The sequence below is a fragment of the Bos taurus genome, chromosome 1, assembly GCF_002263795.3.
Source record: "Bos taurus isolate L1 Dominette 01449 registration number 42190680 breed Hereford chromosome 1, ARS-UCD2.0, whole genome shotgun sequence".
In the NCBI taxonomy this organism is placed as follows: domain Eukaryota; kingdom Metazoa; phylum Chordata; class Mammalia; order Artiodactyla; family Bovidae; genus Bos; species Bos taurus.
This window is the reverse complement of record NC_037328.1, coordinates 143086723-143103885: the sequence shown is the minus strand read 5'-3', so window position 1 is coordinate 143103885 and position 17163 is coordinate 143086723. Positions and strand designations below refer to the sequence as shown.

The 17163-nt window shown below is 55.3% G+C and overlaps 1 protein-coding gene across 6 annotated transcripts in view; it reads left to right on the top strand.

The window, feature by feature from the left end:
• Positions 1-16954, top strand: part of WDR4 (WD repeat domain 4) — a 33339-nt gene extending 16385 nt beyond the window's left edge. For 5 of the 6 annotated variants that reach the window (XM_059875134.1, XM_059875103.1, XM_010801649.4 and 2 more), the window contains 8 exon segments: positions 5628-5784; positions 6310-6422; positions 8485-8545; positions 12774-12872; positions 13576-13640; positions 14395-14578; positions 15332-15401; positions 16007-16954. In XM_059875134.1, the coding sequence (XP_059731117.1) occupies positions 5770-5784; positions 6310-6422; positions 8485-8545; positions 12774-12872; positions 13576-13640; positions 14395-14578; positions 15332-15401; positions 16007-16203 (804 nt within the window). In that variant the 5' untranslated portion in view covers positions 5628-5769 and the 3' untranslated portion in view covers positions 16204-16954. 6 annotated transcript variants of the gene reach the window in all.
• The last annotated feature ends 209 nt before the right edge of the window (positions 16955-17163 follow it).

Below are 17163 nucleotides of genomic sequence, written 5' to 3'. Positions count from 1 at the left end.
GAAATGCTAACGTTGAACTCTTAACGATGTTGAACGCACAGCTTACACTTGCATGCCGGTAACAGGCGTGATAGCAGCCGTAGTGTCGGTAGTTAGCACGCTGCACCAGCTGTGGCAGGCGCTGTGGCAGGCGCTGTTCTGAGTGCTGGGCTGGTATTAGCTGGTTTAAGTCTCATGGCAGGCCGGTGAGTGGGGCAGGGGCATTGTTCTCACCCACGCTCCCTGGCCAACAGTCACTCAGCTCAGCTGGGCCCTGTTCTGGTCTAACTACAGAGTTTGTGCTCCTGGCCACAGGGCCATTCTGCTTCCAAACAGTGTTGTTTCTCCAGCCCTGGAGAGTGTTGGGGGCTTTGTGTAAGGTAAGGCACCTGGGCCACAGTTTTAACTTGGTGAGTTTTTTAAGACGGTGCACTTGCTCGAGTCTCTGAAAGGCTGGGGCTCAGTGTAAATGGGAGAGCATGTCACCTGCCTTTCCCTGGCAACAGTTTCGTCACCATCTGTTTCTGCCCCTGGAACGTGGAGTCCCCCTAAGATCACCTCCTGAGGTCGTGAGGCTACAGGCCCTGCCTCTCTATGGACGCGGGTGAGTCTTCACCACAGGGGCTGTGCCCACTCTTTGGGCTCTTGACCCTTGGGTCCCTCGTTGGAAGACTGACCACTTGGGGAGGTGTGGGGCCACATGCAGGCCTGCTTCTCGAGCAGCGTGCGAGTTGGAGGCGAGCTTTCGCTCGCTCCGTAGGCAGCAGTTCTGGACTTGCTAGAAGGCGAGGGCGTGAGGGGACTCTCCCTTCTGTGTGCGTCTGCGGGTGGTGACTCACTCACAGGAGTGTCCACGCAACCTGCCACAGTCCTGGGTCCTGTGGAGCTCCTACCCCTCGAGAGAGTGAGCGTCCTGGCTCATGGGTGCCCTGGCTGTTCTACAAGAGTCTGAGGAGGGAGGGAGGAGGGGTACGTGTGGCACTGGGCTTGTTAATGAGGGAGTTTAGGTGAGACCCCTTGAGTGCAGGGCAGGGCGGGGGGTCTTAGTCGCTGTGAGCACGCCCGGGTCTCTCCCCGAGGGTGTGGGCTGAGGGGAAGGTCCCATGTCGCGGGTTCTCTCCATAGGAGACCTGAATAACATGGGCTGTAGACCTTAGTGGTCTCGGTACCTGGTGCTTTTCTTGTATGTTTGCTTCTGGCTTTGAAGTTGATATCAGCAGAGAAACCTTGGGTAGGAGGTGCTTGCAGTAGGTGGTTGAGAAGACAGGTGATGTAACTTTATGATGTTGAGGAACCAGATTCCAAACTCCAGGGGCTCTGTCCTATTGATTGCTGGGTAAGGGGTGGGGTCTGGGGCGGGGCCAGGGTGAACTTCAGCTCTTTCCATGCATTTCCCTGGAGCTCAGCGCCTTCCCTCTGTTACTGGTGAAGAAGCGTTTGGAGAAAGGGAGCAGGATTAGTTTTATCACCGTAGAGAGGACAGTCCCGGCAGACATCATCCTGGAGGGGGCGCTTTACCTTTGGGGCACAAGCCCCATTGGGATCTGATGGACTCCTCAGAACACCACCCACCCTTGGTACATCTGACATCCAGTTCATCCACATTCGACCAGCCAGGGCCTTTGAAGCTCAGAGCTGGCTCCAGTGGGCCCTTTCTCTGGCCCTGGCAAGGAAAAGGGGCCCAGGTTGCCTGGGGGGGGCCTGAGAAGAGGGTCCTGGGCTATGAACCCAGTGACTCTGTGGAGGCAGGAAAAGTGCTGAGACTGCAGTCCCCACAGAGACTGAAAATGGTGCCCCCAAGATTCCTCCTGTTGGGGTGGCATGGCCAGCCCGCCAGGACAGTCCTATCTGATGACCTGTCCCCCACCTGCGAGCTGATGCCCTTGAACCTTAACTTCCAAACCCCGTCCGTGCAGCTCAGCTGCATCCTGGAATTGGTGTCAGGATGCGTTTAGCCTGAAAAGCTGGAAGCCCCTGGCTGGCGAAGGACCGGAGGAGGTATGGCGTCCCGCAGCTATGCGGATGGGGGGCTGCCATGGGGAGTGGACCAGCTTTGGAAGGGTCACTTCCTCCCTGGGCGGATGAGCTTCTTGGGACTCAAGCCTGTTACTGCTGGAGGCTGTCCTGGGCCGGTGCCCGCTAGGGTGCTGTGTCATGTGTCTCTCCCCAACCCCCTCTGGGGCTGTGCCTGGGCTCCTTGAAGCTGCTTATCAGCTCTGCGGATTCTGATTCATCCTGCCTGGAGTCTAATTACCTTTTTCTGTCATTGTTTTCCCCGAGTTGATTCCATTATGCCTCCTCGAGGGGCTGCACTGGCACCGAGGCAGCGGAGATGGTCCAGCGACTGCCAAGCCCCTGGCAGCACCTCTGGGCCAGGTGGGGCCTCCTGCTCAATTCTCGGCCCCCTCATCGTTCTCCCAAGAGGCAGGCAGGGGTCTGATGGTCCCTTTGGGGGGAATGTAGTTCCTTTAAGCTTCAGTTTATGTCTCAAGCTGACACTTGGTGTCCTAGCTGCTGTGAGCCAGGATAGATGCCAGCTGTTTTTCTTTTACTTAAAAAAAAAATTTATTTGGCTGAGCTGGGTCTTCATTGCTGCATGCAGGCTTTCTCTAGTTTTGGTGAGCGGGGGCTACTCTACTCGCAGTGCGTGAGCTTCTCACTGCAGGGGCTTTTCTTTCTTTTTTTTTTTTTGAGAAAAATACACACAGAATTTAATTTTTATTTAAAAAAAAAAAAACCTCTGCACATATGCTTGTATATAGCACAGAAAAATCACCTCCAAGTATATACAGCAAACTCTTAACAATGGTAACCTCCAGAGGGGAAGAGAGTTTTGATTTGGAGATGAAGAACAGGACTTCTTATCATTTACTTAATACTCTGCATTGTTCAAGTTCATTTTAATGGACATATATTATTTTTTATTTTTAAAACAGGGACAGTATGGGGAGGGAGGAGGGAGGAGGGTTCAGGATGGGGAACACATGTATACCTGTGGCGGATTCATTTTGATATTTGGCAAAACTAATACAATTTTGTAAAGTTTGAAAAAAAAAACAACAACAAAAAAAACAGGGACATATTTAAATATATTGAGTTATTCATTTCGCTGATTTACCCTATTTGGGATTACTTTATATTTAATATTTTATGATGAATTATTTTATGGTCAGATCAGACAGTTCTCTTAGAATTTCGGAAAACAAACAAAAGATACCTAGAAAGAGCAGATTCTCCACCAGAGTCTGCATCAGTTCATTTTAACTAAGGGATAAACTAAAACTAAATATAATGTCTGAGATTAGTACCTGACACAAAGCACTTTAAACAACAAAGTCAGTGAAGTTAAACAAAGATGAGAACCTACCTGGACGATATCCAAAACCATGCCAGCTGAGACTGTTCCAAAGCCAGCTAACAAAAACGGCACAAGTATTTGCAGTGCCATGACACCACTGGATTCCTTTGGTAACTTCTGGCCTGTCTCCACAATGACATCTTCATCAGCATCACTAGACACATCGTCATCTTGTAACATGGCTGTAGTTTCTGAAGCCTCCCTTCCATCACAGTAATTGTAGTTGGCATGGTCATCATACTTTTGGCTACAGCTTGATGGCACGTGCCCACTGTTGCCATGAAAAGACTGCTCCGAGAAATTGTGATATTCCATGTGCTGTTCGGATCTATTACTGAAAGTCTGTGCTGCAGGTGATAACCCATCTTGCCAAATGCTATTTCCCTTTTTGTGCCTGTCTTCCTGGTTTTTCTGGTATATTACTGGAACCATACTCAGCAGTAAGTTTAAAAACTTATCAGACTGAATTGTATTTAAACTTAAAGTCCAGTCCACAAAACCTCCTCCACTGCTTCGACCACCACTTGATTTATTTATAATAAATCTTCCTTTACTATTAGTCATATTGTCATTGCAAAAGACCCTGTTTGCCTTAGATCTCAAGCCTCGTGAACCAGAGCAGATGAATCAGAACCACACAAATGCTGGTGTAAATTAAGATGTTGACTTCATTGTGCAGAAAACAGCACTTCCACTAATAGAAGATGTTTAGAAGCTCCACACAGGGACTGCATCTGCAGGGAGTATGTGAAGATTACACTGCCTCATCTCTACTGACATCAAGTCTGGGCAGACGACTCAGGAAGCAACAACATCTACAAACAGAAGCAGTTCAACTCTGCCATCTTTTCCCTCCGTCATGGGAACGACATGTCCAAGGTTCAGACTGGGTCCTCTAAAGTAGAATGAAGTATCTCTCCCCAACTCCTTTTTTGTTTTGGCTCAAATGCACAGAGTTAGCTCCTGGGATGCGCCCGAACCCAGCGCCGCGGCCAAAGCCGAGACTTTCCCTCCATATCACCTGCCCGGGAGCGCGGTGCAGGGAGAGGGACCTCGCCTCCTCAGACGCGACCAAGGAACCAGCACCAGGGCACGGAAGGGGAATTCACCTAGTCCCCCGGGCGGCGGCTGAGGCAGCTGCCCAGCGCCCGCGGCTCCTTCCTCTCGCGTGCCTCCTCGAGCCGTCCCGGCCCGGAGCTGACAGCCCCGGAGCCGGCGCTCATGGCCCGCCGCTTGGGCTTTTCTTGTTGCAGAGCATGAGCTCCAGAGGCATTTGGGCTTCAGCAATTGGTGGTTCTCAGGCTCAGTTGCTCTGAGACATGTGGGATCTTCCTGGACCAGGGATAGAACCCATGTCTCTTGGGTTGCAAGGCAGATTCTTAACCAGCAGACCACCAGGGAAGCCCAGATATCAGCTCTTTATGGGGGCAGTGGGTCCCTGGCAGCCCTCGGTGATGACAGAGCCGGGGCTGGCTCTTCTGTGATGAAGCCTCACGTATAGATAGATGGCAGTTGTTTGTGTGTGAAGCGGCGGCATGGCTCCTGTCTCATGTAAGATACCTCTCAGTAGAAACAGTGGAAAATGACAGCAGGAAGGAATACCATGACCCCCGGCCCAGGACGGGCAGTGGGCGGTCGGCCTGTGTTGGCACAGCTCTGGTTTTCTTCCTGAACCAGCTCGTGGGCGTGACACACCTCACGGCTCTCGCGGATCAGGGTTTTTGCCGGGAGCCGGTGGGGCGCGGTTTGGATCTGGGATGCGCCCCCAGGGAGGGTCGATCCGGTGTTGGACCCTCCTGTCCTCGGATGCTGTGCACAAGCAGACCCTCCTGTCCTCGGATGCTGTGCACAAGCAGCGCTTGTAGGGTCCTGGTCCAGGCGGCAACGCCAGCAGAGGGTGCGTGGGAAGCCAGAGGGCAGGGGCGTCCTCCGTGGTTTGGATTGCGGCCCAGAGCACGTTTAGTGTTTAGGAAACTGGCCTTGTCACCTCCACATGTACAAAGAGGCCAGGGAGCATTCTACCAGGACAGTCTTTAAACACAAGGCCAATTGAGAGGGTTGGACACTTAGATACTCACCACCCAGATCTTACCATTGGTACATTTTGAGAAGAAACAGCATCGTAAAAGTAGATTTGTCTGAGGCCCTGGCTCTGTTTCCATCCTCACAGTTGCTGTATGTTTTTGGTAACTGCCACGTGACAGGAGCCGCTAGTCAGGTGGCTTGCAGGTCAGCAGTGGCCCTGGTGCCGACCCCTGTAGGCCGACCTCGGGCGTCTCTGGCCTTTTAGGACCGTGGTGAGGAGGTGCACGGCCCTGACCTTCACGGCCTCTGAGGAGAAGATCCTGGTGGCGGACAAGTCTGGCGATGTGTATTCCTTCTCGGTGCTGGAGCCGCACGGGGGCGGCAGGCTTGAACTCGGACACCTGTCAATGCTGCTGGATGTGGTGCGTGCGCAGTGGGTTCACTGGCTACGGTCGGGATCAGGGTGAGGAGCGGGCGGGTGTGGGCTCTGCTGTGGCAGGGGCAGCCCTGCGGACCTGGGCATAGGGGCTGCGGGGGCGAGGTTTCAGAAGGTGAAGCAGGGTGAAGGAGGGCAGTCAAGTTAGGGGGCGGCTGGGTGGTCTAGTCGAGGAGGAGGGGTGTGGGGAGAGCAGATGTCCTCCAGTCTCCCAGCCAGGAGCTGCCCCCCACCCCACAGGCACTGAGAGGCCCGTGAGGGCTGGGCTGCAGCGGGGTGGTGGCTGGGCTGCTGTGGGGCCCTTCAGGGAAGTGGGGTACGGACCTGGTGAATGGCTGGACATGTGGACACACGAAGGAGAGAAAAGTGACTGGGTGGGAAGATGGGAGTGGACGAGGCCGGGCATCCAGATACAGCCGAGGCCCTTGGACACCTGAGCTCAGACCTGGGGAAGTAGGGTGGGAGCCAGCGTGCTGACCACTGGGTCTGCCCCTTCTCACCTCGTGCACAGGCCGTGAGTCCCGACGACCGCTTTGTCCTCACTGCTGACCGGGATGAGAAGATCCGGGTGAGCTGGGCCGCAGCTCCGCACAGCATCGAGTCCTTCTGCCTGGGGCACACCGAGTGAGTCCCCCATGCCCCGCAGAGGGAAGCTCTGGCTCTTGGCTGGGGAGGCCGGTGCTGAAGCAGGAGGCACCCACGCCGGGAGGAGGCGACTGGCCTTAGCGCCTGGCCTGCTGCCTCACGAGACCCTAGTCCAGCTCACCCTCTGATACCACGGCCTTCAGAACTTTCAGAACCTCCCTGCCCATTCAGAACCTGTTTGCTGGAGGTTTTCTGGGTAGCATCCAGGTCTCGGTCCCCAGCTCGCCGTCACTGCAGGCAGGCTGACCTTGCTGCCTGCAGGAGGCCCTTCCCCTGACAGCCACTCTGGTCAGTTAGGGTCACCTGTGGTTTCCACACGGCTCAAGGATTGTTTCTGGAAGGCACGTCCTTACTCAGGGTCGACGGCCCGACAGCCCCAGGCAGTGGCCCACGGTCAGTGGGGGTGGGTGTCAGGGGCGAGGAACACGCGTCAGTCGTTTCCCTCGTCCAGGCAGGTGTCTTCCGGCCCCCGCATGCCCGTTCAGGCAGTGGGCTTTGATGCTGACCTGCAGGAGGCGTTTCTGCAGACTGTCGTCCTTCTCAGGCACGTGGCTGATGGCAGTCTGCAGGCAGGGACAGCAGTAGAGTTGGCCCAAGCGTTGTAATGAGGCGGAGGAGGGACTGGTGGGTGCTTCGGTTCTCAGCTTGCTCCTGTCTCCTTGGTTTTGAATGGCCTTGAAGAAGGTCGCTGCTTGCTGGGTTTGTGAGTGTATTCTGTCTTGTAGTCATCCTCAGAGCGGAGTCACTCCTATGACCTGCCCCCCCCCGCCCCCGGTCTCTGCTGAACCCGCCTGCCCCAGTGGGCACACTCTGCCTCAGGGCCTTTATCCTTGGTCTTCTCGCCTCTGGGCATGTTCTTCCTGTGGCTTGGCCCCTCCTTCATTCCTCTGCTCTCAGGACCCCCCATGTGAGCGCCTGCCCCCCAAACCCCCTGCTGTTCTTTCTTCTCAGCCTTTGCTGTCAAGTTCAGAGCCACGAGCCACCCAAGTGTGAAGTGAGGTGTGCCATTAGTGTGAACAGGGGATTCCAAATGAAAGAACAGTGTAAAAACAGCTTGTCGTTAATTTGTTACATTGATGCGGTGGAGATGTAACACTTTGGGAATGCTGAGTTAAGGCAAAAACCTAGTGTTAGAATTAATCTTACCTGAGTCTGTTTATTAAAAGTGGGGTTACTGGCAAAGGTGGCTCACGTTGGGGCTGGATGGGTCGTTCCGAGCCGGTGCTGACCCCCAGGGGCTCCTTATGGGCTGGGCCTGTCTCTCCCCACCCCACCCAGCCCCCTGCCTCCTGGGGGCGGGGTCTTCGTCAGGTCTGCGCCTTGCTGTCTGCAGCCCTTGGCAGGGTGCCTGGCACGCAGTACGTGCTCAGTGGGTGTTTCAGTGAGTAAATGACCAGTTGTCGCTCTTGGTTAAGGCCCTGGAAACTGCAGTTTCCGCCCATTTCCTGTTGAGATGTTGAGGCAGCCCATACCCGATGTCATGGTCACGCTGTTGCGATAAACACAGGCCAAGTTCAGCATGTACTTTTGTTCCTTTTGGAGGGCCTTTGGGGAAGGCGGTCCTGGGGAGGAGGACTGGCCCAGGCCAGGGTGAGGCTCCACGTGGCTGGGAGGGGGACTGTAGGGAGCCATGGGGGTCCCTCCTTGTCCAGGGGTCCCCGGGCACCCGAGTGGTAGATCATGTTAGAGATGGGAACACAGCAGGCAGCTTCGCCCCTCCCGGGCTGGGGGCTGGTCTCGGGGAGTGGGCTGCTCGGGTGCGGCGCAGTGGGTGCGACTGGCTGGTGGTCAGTGGTGCCGCTCCCCCTCAGCCCTGCTGGCACGTCACCCTGCTGTCTCGGACTCCACTGAAGTGTGTGCCCTGGGGCAGCTTCCGAGCAGGCGGGCCCTCTGGGGCCTTCCTAGCAAGCCCACCGGAGTGATACGCACGCTCCGCACATGGTCATGTTGCTCCTCGTGGTTTCTCTTGAGGTCCAGGTCCAAGGATGTGGGCTGGATGGAGTCACAGCAGCCCAGCTCACCCTCTGCTTCTCCCCTGTAGGTTCGTGAGCCGCATCTTCGTGGTGCCCAACCACCCCGAGCTGCTCTTGTCGTCCTCCGGGGTAAGTGCTCCGCTCCCCCGGAGGCGGGGCGTGGGTGCCCCAGGTGGGGTGGGCCCGCTGTGAGGAGCCTGTCTTGGGCTCCCAGCTGTGGTGTGAGGTCGACGTGTGCTTTTCTTGAGTGGCCGTCCACTAGGTGGTGCTTGTGGCTCCCTGTAGAGCCGACTGGCTTGCTCCCTGCTTCAGGCTGTGTGTGTGTGCGTGCGCTGTGCTGGAACAGCAGTGCGTGGATTCTGGTCCGAGGGGTCCTTCCAGCATCGTGATCTCAGTTAATGAGTTTGGTAGACGGTCCTTTCTGAATCCTAGAAGGACCTGGTTCTGTCCCGGTGCCGATGCGCTTGGCCCTTCTCCCTGACCCTTCTGTGGCGTGTGAGCGCGTGGAGAGGCCGTGCACTTGGCCGGCTGCCCAGTCCCGGGAGCCGGGGCCTGAAGGCTTAACAGCTGGGTGAGAGGGGGCACCTTCCTCTCGGGATCACTAAGCAGCACTTGGCTGAGGTGCAGGTCTGAGCCTTGCTTTCTCTTCAGAAGCTCTGCGCACAGCCTTTCATCTTTGCCTCTCCACCCCTTTAGCGTTTTCTGTACCTTGGGGGCCTGGGGAGGACTCGGGGCGCCTCGTGGACCCCCGACGGGCAGGCCTTCGGGTGGCGACCAAGTCCTGTTTCTTTCTCCACACATGGTTTCTCTCAGGTTTTTACTTTTCTGTTCTCTTGTCCTGTTCTTGAAAGCTACGCATGGTCCTGTGAGAGTAAAGAGGAAAATAAACGTGCCAGAGTTCCCAGTGGTAGCCAGCTTCTGGGGGTTTTGTTGTGAGCCTCTGATAATAAAGGAAAGTGCTCACATGCATAGAGACATGTACTGACCGGCGCCTTTAGTCTGCTTGCTCAGCTTTACCACGTCCAGCATTGTGCTTCTTTTCAAAGAGACGCAGTAGTTCTGGCACTGGCCATCCTGGGGGCCTGCCCGCCCCCAGCTCTCAGTGGTCGGGCGGGTGGATGGGTCTCTGTCCAGTGTTTCCCTGGAGGTCAGGTGGTCGAGCTCCAGGGTTTTCTCCCTCTGGTGTTCAGTTTGCTTGGTTTTTGCCCAGCTGCTTGTTTTCTGAAGTCCGAGGCTGTTGAGTCTGGGTCCCCTGTGTGGGGTCTGATCACCCTTCTCTCTGGATGCGTTTGGGGGCCTTCTCACCCCATAGTGTGAAGAACGAAGGAGCAGGGTGAGGGGGGCTCTCAGGGGCCCCTGAAAATGGCTGCACAGTCCGTGGCCCTTTTCCTTCTGAGTCTCAGGTCTGCACACCTGGGGGTGTTGGGTTCCTGCCTCTGGAGCCACCTCACCCCACTTGTCCTGGAAGCTGTATCAGGCGGGCACTGGCCCGTCGTCTCATCCTGTCTTTCCTTTTGCATTTCTTTTCGTGTGTTCCTGCTCCCCGTTCTACTCTGTCTTCCTGCAGGAGTGTTAGTTTCTGCTCTCGTCCTTGGAACGTTCTTCACAGCCCTGTTCTTGCATCCTGCCTGCAGACCTTTGCACTCCCTGAGGTGGTGTGACGTGTGGGGTTTTTAAGGGATTTTCCTGTGTGTGTCCCCCAACCCCCACCGGCGTGTTGCTCATCTTTCGAGTTTTCCTCGATGTCTGGTGCCCGGGTGTCAGAGTTGGGCACCAGGCCTCGTCGGATGCCAGCGTGCACCCGGCTTCATCTCACTCACCATCTGGCCCTTCTCCGTAGATGTTTGATTTTGTATCCTGCCATCGTATGATAAGTGTTGTAGCAGATATTTCTTAACATTACCCTCTCTTTTTTACTTTATTGAGGTAATAGTTTATAACACCTACGTTTCACGTGCACAGCGTTGTATTTTGACTTCTGCACACTCTACAGTGTGCTCACACCAGCAGTTTAGTTTCTGTGCACTGCAGTACAATCCGGTTGAACCCCTTCACTCATCGTGCCTTCCCCTCTGGTCACCACTACTCTGTTCGTTGTATATCTGTGTGTGTGTTTTTGTTTGGTTTATTTTTATATCCTACTTAATGATTGAAATCATATGGCATTTGTTTTTCTCCACCAGACTTAATTTACTTGACATGATACCCTCTAGGTCTATCCATGGTTTTGTTGCAAATGGCAAGATTTCATTCCTTTTTTATGGTTGGGTGATGTTCGCGTGTGCGCGCCACTTTCGTCTGTTGATGGGCTGTTAGCTTCTATGCCTTGGCTATTGTAAATAATGCAGCAGTGAACATAAGGGTGCGTACATCTTTTCAAAGTAGTGTTTTTGTTTTCTCCTCAGGAGTGAAATCGCTGGATCATTTGGTAGCTCTGATTTCTTGCGAGACCTCCATAGGGTTTTCCACAGCGGCTGCACCAATTTACATTCCTGCCATCAGTGTACGGGGCCCCTTCTCTCTACATCTTCACCGACATTTGACATTTGTTGTCTTTCCCACGGCAGCCCTTCTGGCAGACGTGGGTGCTGTCTCACTGTGGTTTTGATCTCATTTCCCTTATGACTGGGGATGTGGGGTGTCTTTTCCTGTGCATGCTGGCTGTTCGTATGTCTGTATTTAGCAGGATGTCTGTTCGTATCCTCTTCCCGTCTGTAAAGGTTGAAAGGTGGCTGTTGTTGAGTTGTATGAGTTCCTTGTCGACTTTGGCCATTAACCACTTATCAGATGTATGATTTGCAAATATCTTCTCCCGTTTGTTTGGTGGTGCTTCTGTTGGTCGTTTCTTTTGCTGTGCAGAAGCTTTTTTGACGTCGTTTCATTTATTTTTGCTTCTGTTTCCTTTACCTGAGGAATTTTATTTGGAAAGATCTTGCCGAGACCAGTGTCAGAGAGCATACTGCCTGTGTTTTCTTATGGCTTTGGGTCTTACATTTGTCTGTAATCCATTTTAAGTTCGTTTTTCTGCATGGTGTGAGATTGTGGTGCGATTTTTTCCTTCTGTGCATGCCTGTTTTCTCCACACTTTATTGAAGAGACTGTCCTTTCTCTGTTGTCTGTTCTTCGCTTCTTTGCTGTAGATTGTTCATCTGTGCCTGCGTTTGTTTCTGGGCTTTCAGTTCTGTCCCATTGATACGTGTGCCTGCCTTTCTGCCATTACCATACTGTTTTGATCATTGTAGTTTTACAGTGTTGCTCAAAATCAGGGAGTGTGACACCCTTCCCCTTTATTATTCTTCCTCAAGATTACTTTGGCTCTTCAGGTCTTTTGTGATTTTCATATACATTTTAGGATTTTTTGTGGTTGTTGTTGTTTAATGTCTGTGGAAAATGTCATTGGGATTTTGATAGGGGTTGGATTAAATCTTCAGCTGTTTTAGTTAATGATGGACATTTTCACAGTGTTAACTCTTCCAGTCTATGAGCACAAATATCTTTCCATTGGTTCATGTCTTTGGTTTCTTTGTCTTATACTTTTCTGAGTACAGGCCTTATACTTCCCTGGTTAAATTTATTCCTGGGTATTTTATTCTTGATACAATTGTGTGTGGGGTTGTTTTCTTAATTTTTCTCTTTTACTCTGTTGTTTCAAAACTCAGCAGAGTTTTGAGCATTGATTTTGTACCCTGAAACTTTATTCATTTATTATTTCTGGTAGTTTTCTGCTGGAGTCTTTAGGGTTTTCTGTAAATAAAACCACGACGTCTGCAAGCAGTAGCAGTTTTACTTCTTCCTCTCCAGTTGGATTCCTTGTTTTTTCTTGTCTGATTGCTCTGGCCAGGGCTTCCAGTACTGTGGCGACTAGGAATGGGCACGCTGGGCTTGTTCCTGGTAAACGCTTTTTTTTGCATTTATGTTATTTTTGGAGCTCACATCAGGCTGTACCAGTTGACACTCTCATGGGTAACAAACGGACGCCCTCTTTGCACCCATTCCTGAGCAGTAACGTGGACAGTTCTCAGTGCTCATGAGCCTCACATGTTTCTCCCTGTGCGGATGCACGCTCGTTGATGGAACTGTGTGTGTGCACGCGTGTGTGCACCGCAGTCCCAGCCCGAGCGCAGCAGGCCTCGTCTGTGACCCCTAGCACGACAGGGTGCCTTGTGTCCTTGCCCATTTAGCTGTGTGGGGTCCCTCGTGTGTTCTTACTGGTCTGTGTGGTGCTTTGCACAGTTGTCACTAAGCAAAAAGCCTTTAAGGGGGAGAGGTGCGCTGGCCGCTGCCTCTGTGTTATCGTCCCCATGACCTGGTGAAGCCTGGATGCCCCACGGGGCGCTAATGTCCCTGGTGTCTGCAGGACTGCACCCTGAGGCTCTGGGAGTACCGAAGTGGCCGCGAGTTACACTGTTGTCCCCTGACCAGCCTGCAGGAGCCCACGGAGCCCTGGAGTGACAAGGTAACCCCACATGTTTGTCTCAGGGCCTCTCTAGCTGCTGGGATCCTGTGGAAAAAATTCCTTTTACGTTGAAGAAGTTTCTTGCTGTCAGTGCAGACTCCCCCTTGGGTTTCTGCTGCCATGGTGCCCCCACTGGAGCCGTGGCAAACAGAGGCCTGTGTGTTCTGCTGCCTTCTTCACATCCGTGCCCTCCTCAACCTCCTGACACCCCCAGATGGTGAGGAGAGGCAGGGCACAGAGGGGACTGGAGCGAGCAGTTCCTGATGCCGGGCCTGGCTGCACCTGTATGAGCCCGGGGCCGCCCCCCACCCTGCTCTGAGAGCTGTGTGTGGCCCGCCATGTCCCTTCCGCTCCTCCTGGCTCTGACCCCAGGTGCTTCCTCTGCCAGGACCTGTGGATGCTCACGTACATACTGTCCATAGTTATAATCCCCTCTTTTCTTCCTGTGTGCTCTCTGCCCTCCTTTTTGACCAATTCCGTTGGCCTTAGAGACGCTGCACAGGCTCCGTGAGGCCCATGTGTCAGAGCTGCCTGTGAACTGTGCCCTCCCTGGGGTCTGGAGAGTCCTGCACGGTCTTCTCTTGCTGTGGTGGACCACACACGGGGACTGTCCGTCCTGCAGTGATGCCCGAAGTTAGAGCAGGGCAGCTGGAGTCCAGTCCTGGCCAGCTGATGTCACTGAGGCTGCTGCTTTTCCTTCCAGAGGTTTGCCGTGTCCAGGATCACTTACTGGAGCCAGGAGGACTGCGTGGCGCTCTCGTGTGACGGGTGAGCCCACGTGGATAGGGCGTCGCTCTTGGTTCCTGCAGGCCTGTGAGGGTGGGAGGAAGCTGGGGGATGACAAAGGGGTCTCTGGCTTGGCCTCGCCCTGCAGTGACCTCGACTCTCCCAGCCCCTCTGCTGCAGCAGGGGCGGGTTCCTTCCTGTATGCCAGCATCTCACTCGCTGCTGGTACCTGCCAACGTGAAGGCAGCCCTGGCCTCTGGCTGGCCTGTTGTGCAGGTGGAACCCCAGCTAACGGTCAGCTGTGGTAGGGCCCAGCTCAGCACAGGAGACCCCGGGGGCTGCAGTGCAGATGAGACAGGCGTGGGGAGCACGATCGCCCAGTTGTGCCCTCCTGAGCATTGTCCACGTGCTGGGAAGAGGGTTGGGGGGCCTCCCACATTCTCACCTGTCCTGACGAGCACCCTGGGGTCAGCATCTGAGCTCATGTTAGAAAGGAAGATGCAGGATTAGAGGGTAAAATGCTGCCTGGGCTGGGGGTGGGGGGCTGAGCTCACCACTCGGTCCATGCATTGCTCAGTGGGTGGAGCAGCTGTCTCTGTGTGGTTTCGTCCTGGCTGTGTAATTAGCTGTTCCAGGACTTAAGGACGGAAACCTTGGTGAGGTCACAGCTCCTGGGAGCAGGGACACAAGAGTGGCTGGGTGCGCGGGGAGTCATCAGGTGGCAGCTGAGACATTGGTGGGCCGAGCACCCCTTGGGCCACGGACACTGTCCTCACCATCCCCTCTCTCCTGGCAGGCTGCCCGTGGTCTACATCTTCCAGCTGGATGCTGCCCAGCGACAGCTGGTTCCAAGGCAGCTGCTGACTTTCCAGCACCGGGTGTGGGACGCCGCCTTTGAGGAGGGCCACGGGCTGTGGGTCCTGCAAGACTGCCGGGAGGACCCTCTTGTGCTCTACAGGCCCGTGGGCGGCCAGTGGCAGGTAAGGGGGCTGGACCCTGCTATGCCCCAAGCTGGGAAGAGGGGAGACGGCTGCAACCCCTTTCAGCCTGATTACATCCATGCTAGAGGCTGTGTCCCGGGGTTCGGGGGGAACAGGAAGCTGGGGTGCCTGCCAGGTTCTCCAGTGTCCTGTGTCTACACTGGTGTTTTGGGGGCTGTTGCTGTCGTTGCTACCCTTTCCCTGTGACTGTCCTGGTCACACGTCTCTTTAGGAGAAGAGCCCACAGCTGGGGGGTCCTGGGTGGGTACCTTTTACACTTGCAGCCTTAGCACAGTCTTGCACCTTGGGTCCACTGGACGCCGAGGGGCCCTGTCCTCGCAGGTGGCTGGGGTGGGCCTGTGTGTCACCCCCTGGCTGGCCTGTGGCTCACTGGGCACCATGGTGAGGGGCAGGGGACGCTCACAGAGCTCTCTGCACACTTGCGTGTCCTTGTCGAGCGCTCAGGGCCGCCCAGCGGCTCATTCGGGTGTTTTTATCTGAAGGGTAGGGGTGAGTCAGTGCCCCTGGCCTGTGCCTGCAGGCTCCAGGCACCTTTAGAGTCACCCTTGGTGAGGCGGCAGTGTGTGTCCCCGGCTCTGTGTGACAAGCTGTGGTCACTGCTGTGCTGAACGGGCTGGGTGGACGGCCTCGCTGCCTCCTGGGGGTGTGGAGGGCAGGGCTTTCCCGTGCCTGTGCCGCAGCCTGGGGGTTTCTGTCCTCTCTCTGATGAAAGCTTTCTGTTCATCTCCTCAGTCTGCTCCTGAAAGTGCCGAGTTGAGGAGGGTCTGTGCTCACGTTCGCGTGAACTGGGCCATGTTGGAAGGTGAGCACTCGTCTTTGGCCTGCTTTTCCAGGGTCACGTTCCGCTGCGGCCACAGCGGGTCCTAGAGCGCAGTACCCAGCAAGGGTCTGCTTCTTGGGGTGAGGACGTGGGGCCTGTGGAGTGTGTGTCCCTTGCAGGGCAGGCGAGTGCTGTGAGGCAGGGCTGGTCGGTCCCTTTAGAGAAGTGCTGCCCTGGTCTCAGGTTAACCTCAGTGGGGCCTACATCCGGGCCACTTGGTTGGCAGGGTTCAGGTCCCTGCAGGTTGCTGAACTGCGGCCGCGTGTCTCCCCTTTGCTTTGGCCAGAGGACACTCCGGGTTGGGTGCCAACAAGATGCAGCCACAGCCCCTGCACCTGGTCTCCCAGGGACCCCGTGTCCTGTGAGAAGCGAGTCCTCGGTGCAGCCAGGCGTGGCCGTCAGGACGTGGGCATTCTGGGGGCCGTGCCCGAGGAGGCCCCGAGGTCCACAAGACCTGGGTGGTGGCCGAGTTCATTCCCTGCTGCAGGAGGGTCCGCCAGACCCCCCTTCGAGGCAGAGCCCTGAGTCCCCATCCACACTCACGCCTGGCGTCACCCCTGGCACCCGGTTTCATCCCTCCTGCACAGGCTGTGCCGGCGTGGACAGTGGCTTCAGCAGCCTCTACAAGGCCACCTGTGACAACATGACCACTTACCTGAAGAAGAAGGAGGAGCGGCTGCAGCAGCAGCTGGAGAAGAAGCGGCGCCAGGCCCCGCCGCCCGGGCCCAACGGGCCGACCAAGAAGATGAGGGCAGGGGAGTTGGCGCAGGGCTGCTCGTCCTAGCACTCAGGGTGCCCATCGGGGAGGCACAGTGCTGCCCTCTCCCCTCCCACTCGCAGCTCCCTGACTTGGGCTGGGCGGCGGCGAGGTCCATCCCGGCTCAGCGGACCCCTGGGGCTGTGCCGGACAGCTGGACGGGACCATGGACCCTAGAACTTTCTGTCCCCAAAGCTGTGCCACGGGGTCAGCGTCACTGGAGATGCTGTGCGAGAGTAGTAAGTACACCCAGCACTTCCCTTCCCCTTGGAGGGTGATCGCCTGTGGGCCTGGCGCTCGTCCTTCCTGCTCGTCCTGCAGCGCAGCGGGCTTCCTGTCGGGAGTCTGGAGGCTGACGTCTTTCCAGCAGTGCAGTGGATACCCACGCTGTTCTCCGCTTGCCCTTCTGGATGGTCTGCCATGCTGTCCAGCAGGCAGACGTGTGCCCCATGGGCTGTTAGCCCAAGAGGAGTAAATACTGGCTGCCGGTGCTCAGGCCATGTGGACCAAGGAGAGCTCGTTGCCAACGTTGGTGGAGACAGACCCGTTCACGGACGTGTGAGAACTGGGTGCCCCAGCAGACACTCACTCACTCCGCAGGGAGGTGACTGGTGATGTGTATGTTTGATTTTGATCTGGACTTTGTGCACGTGCAGCAGAGCAGGAAAGCCAGCTGTGTGCTAATTCCTGATCAATAAAGATGAGTTTTTCTGCAGCTTCTGGAAAATTGACCAGCAACATATGGAACTGATTTCAAAATATATTGAGCAGAACCGTGTACGATGAGTGTGCTCTTTGTGATTGAAACGTTTACCTTTTGGTTTGAAGAAAGACGTATCTGTGGTGTGAGGGTGTTTCATGGGCGTTGGACACAGGTCGTCTCGTGTATCAAAACCTGAGAGGCGTCAGATTGTTCCTTAGTGCCTAGTTTTAATTTAAACGCTGATCTGGAAACAGTACTGTTTGTAAACCTCTCAGAGTTGCTTC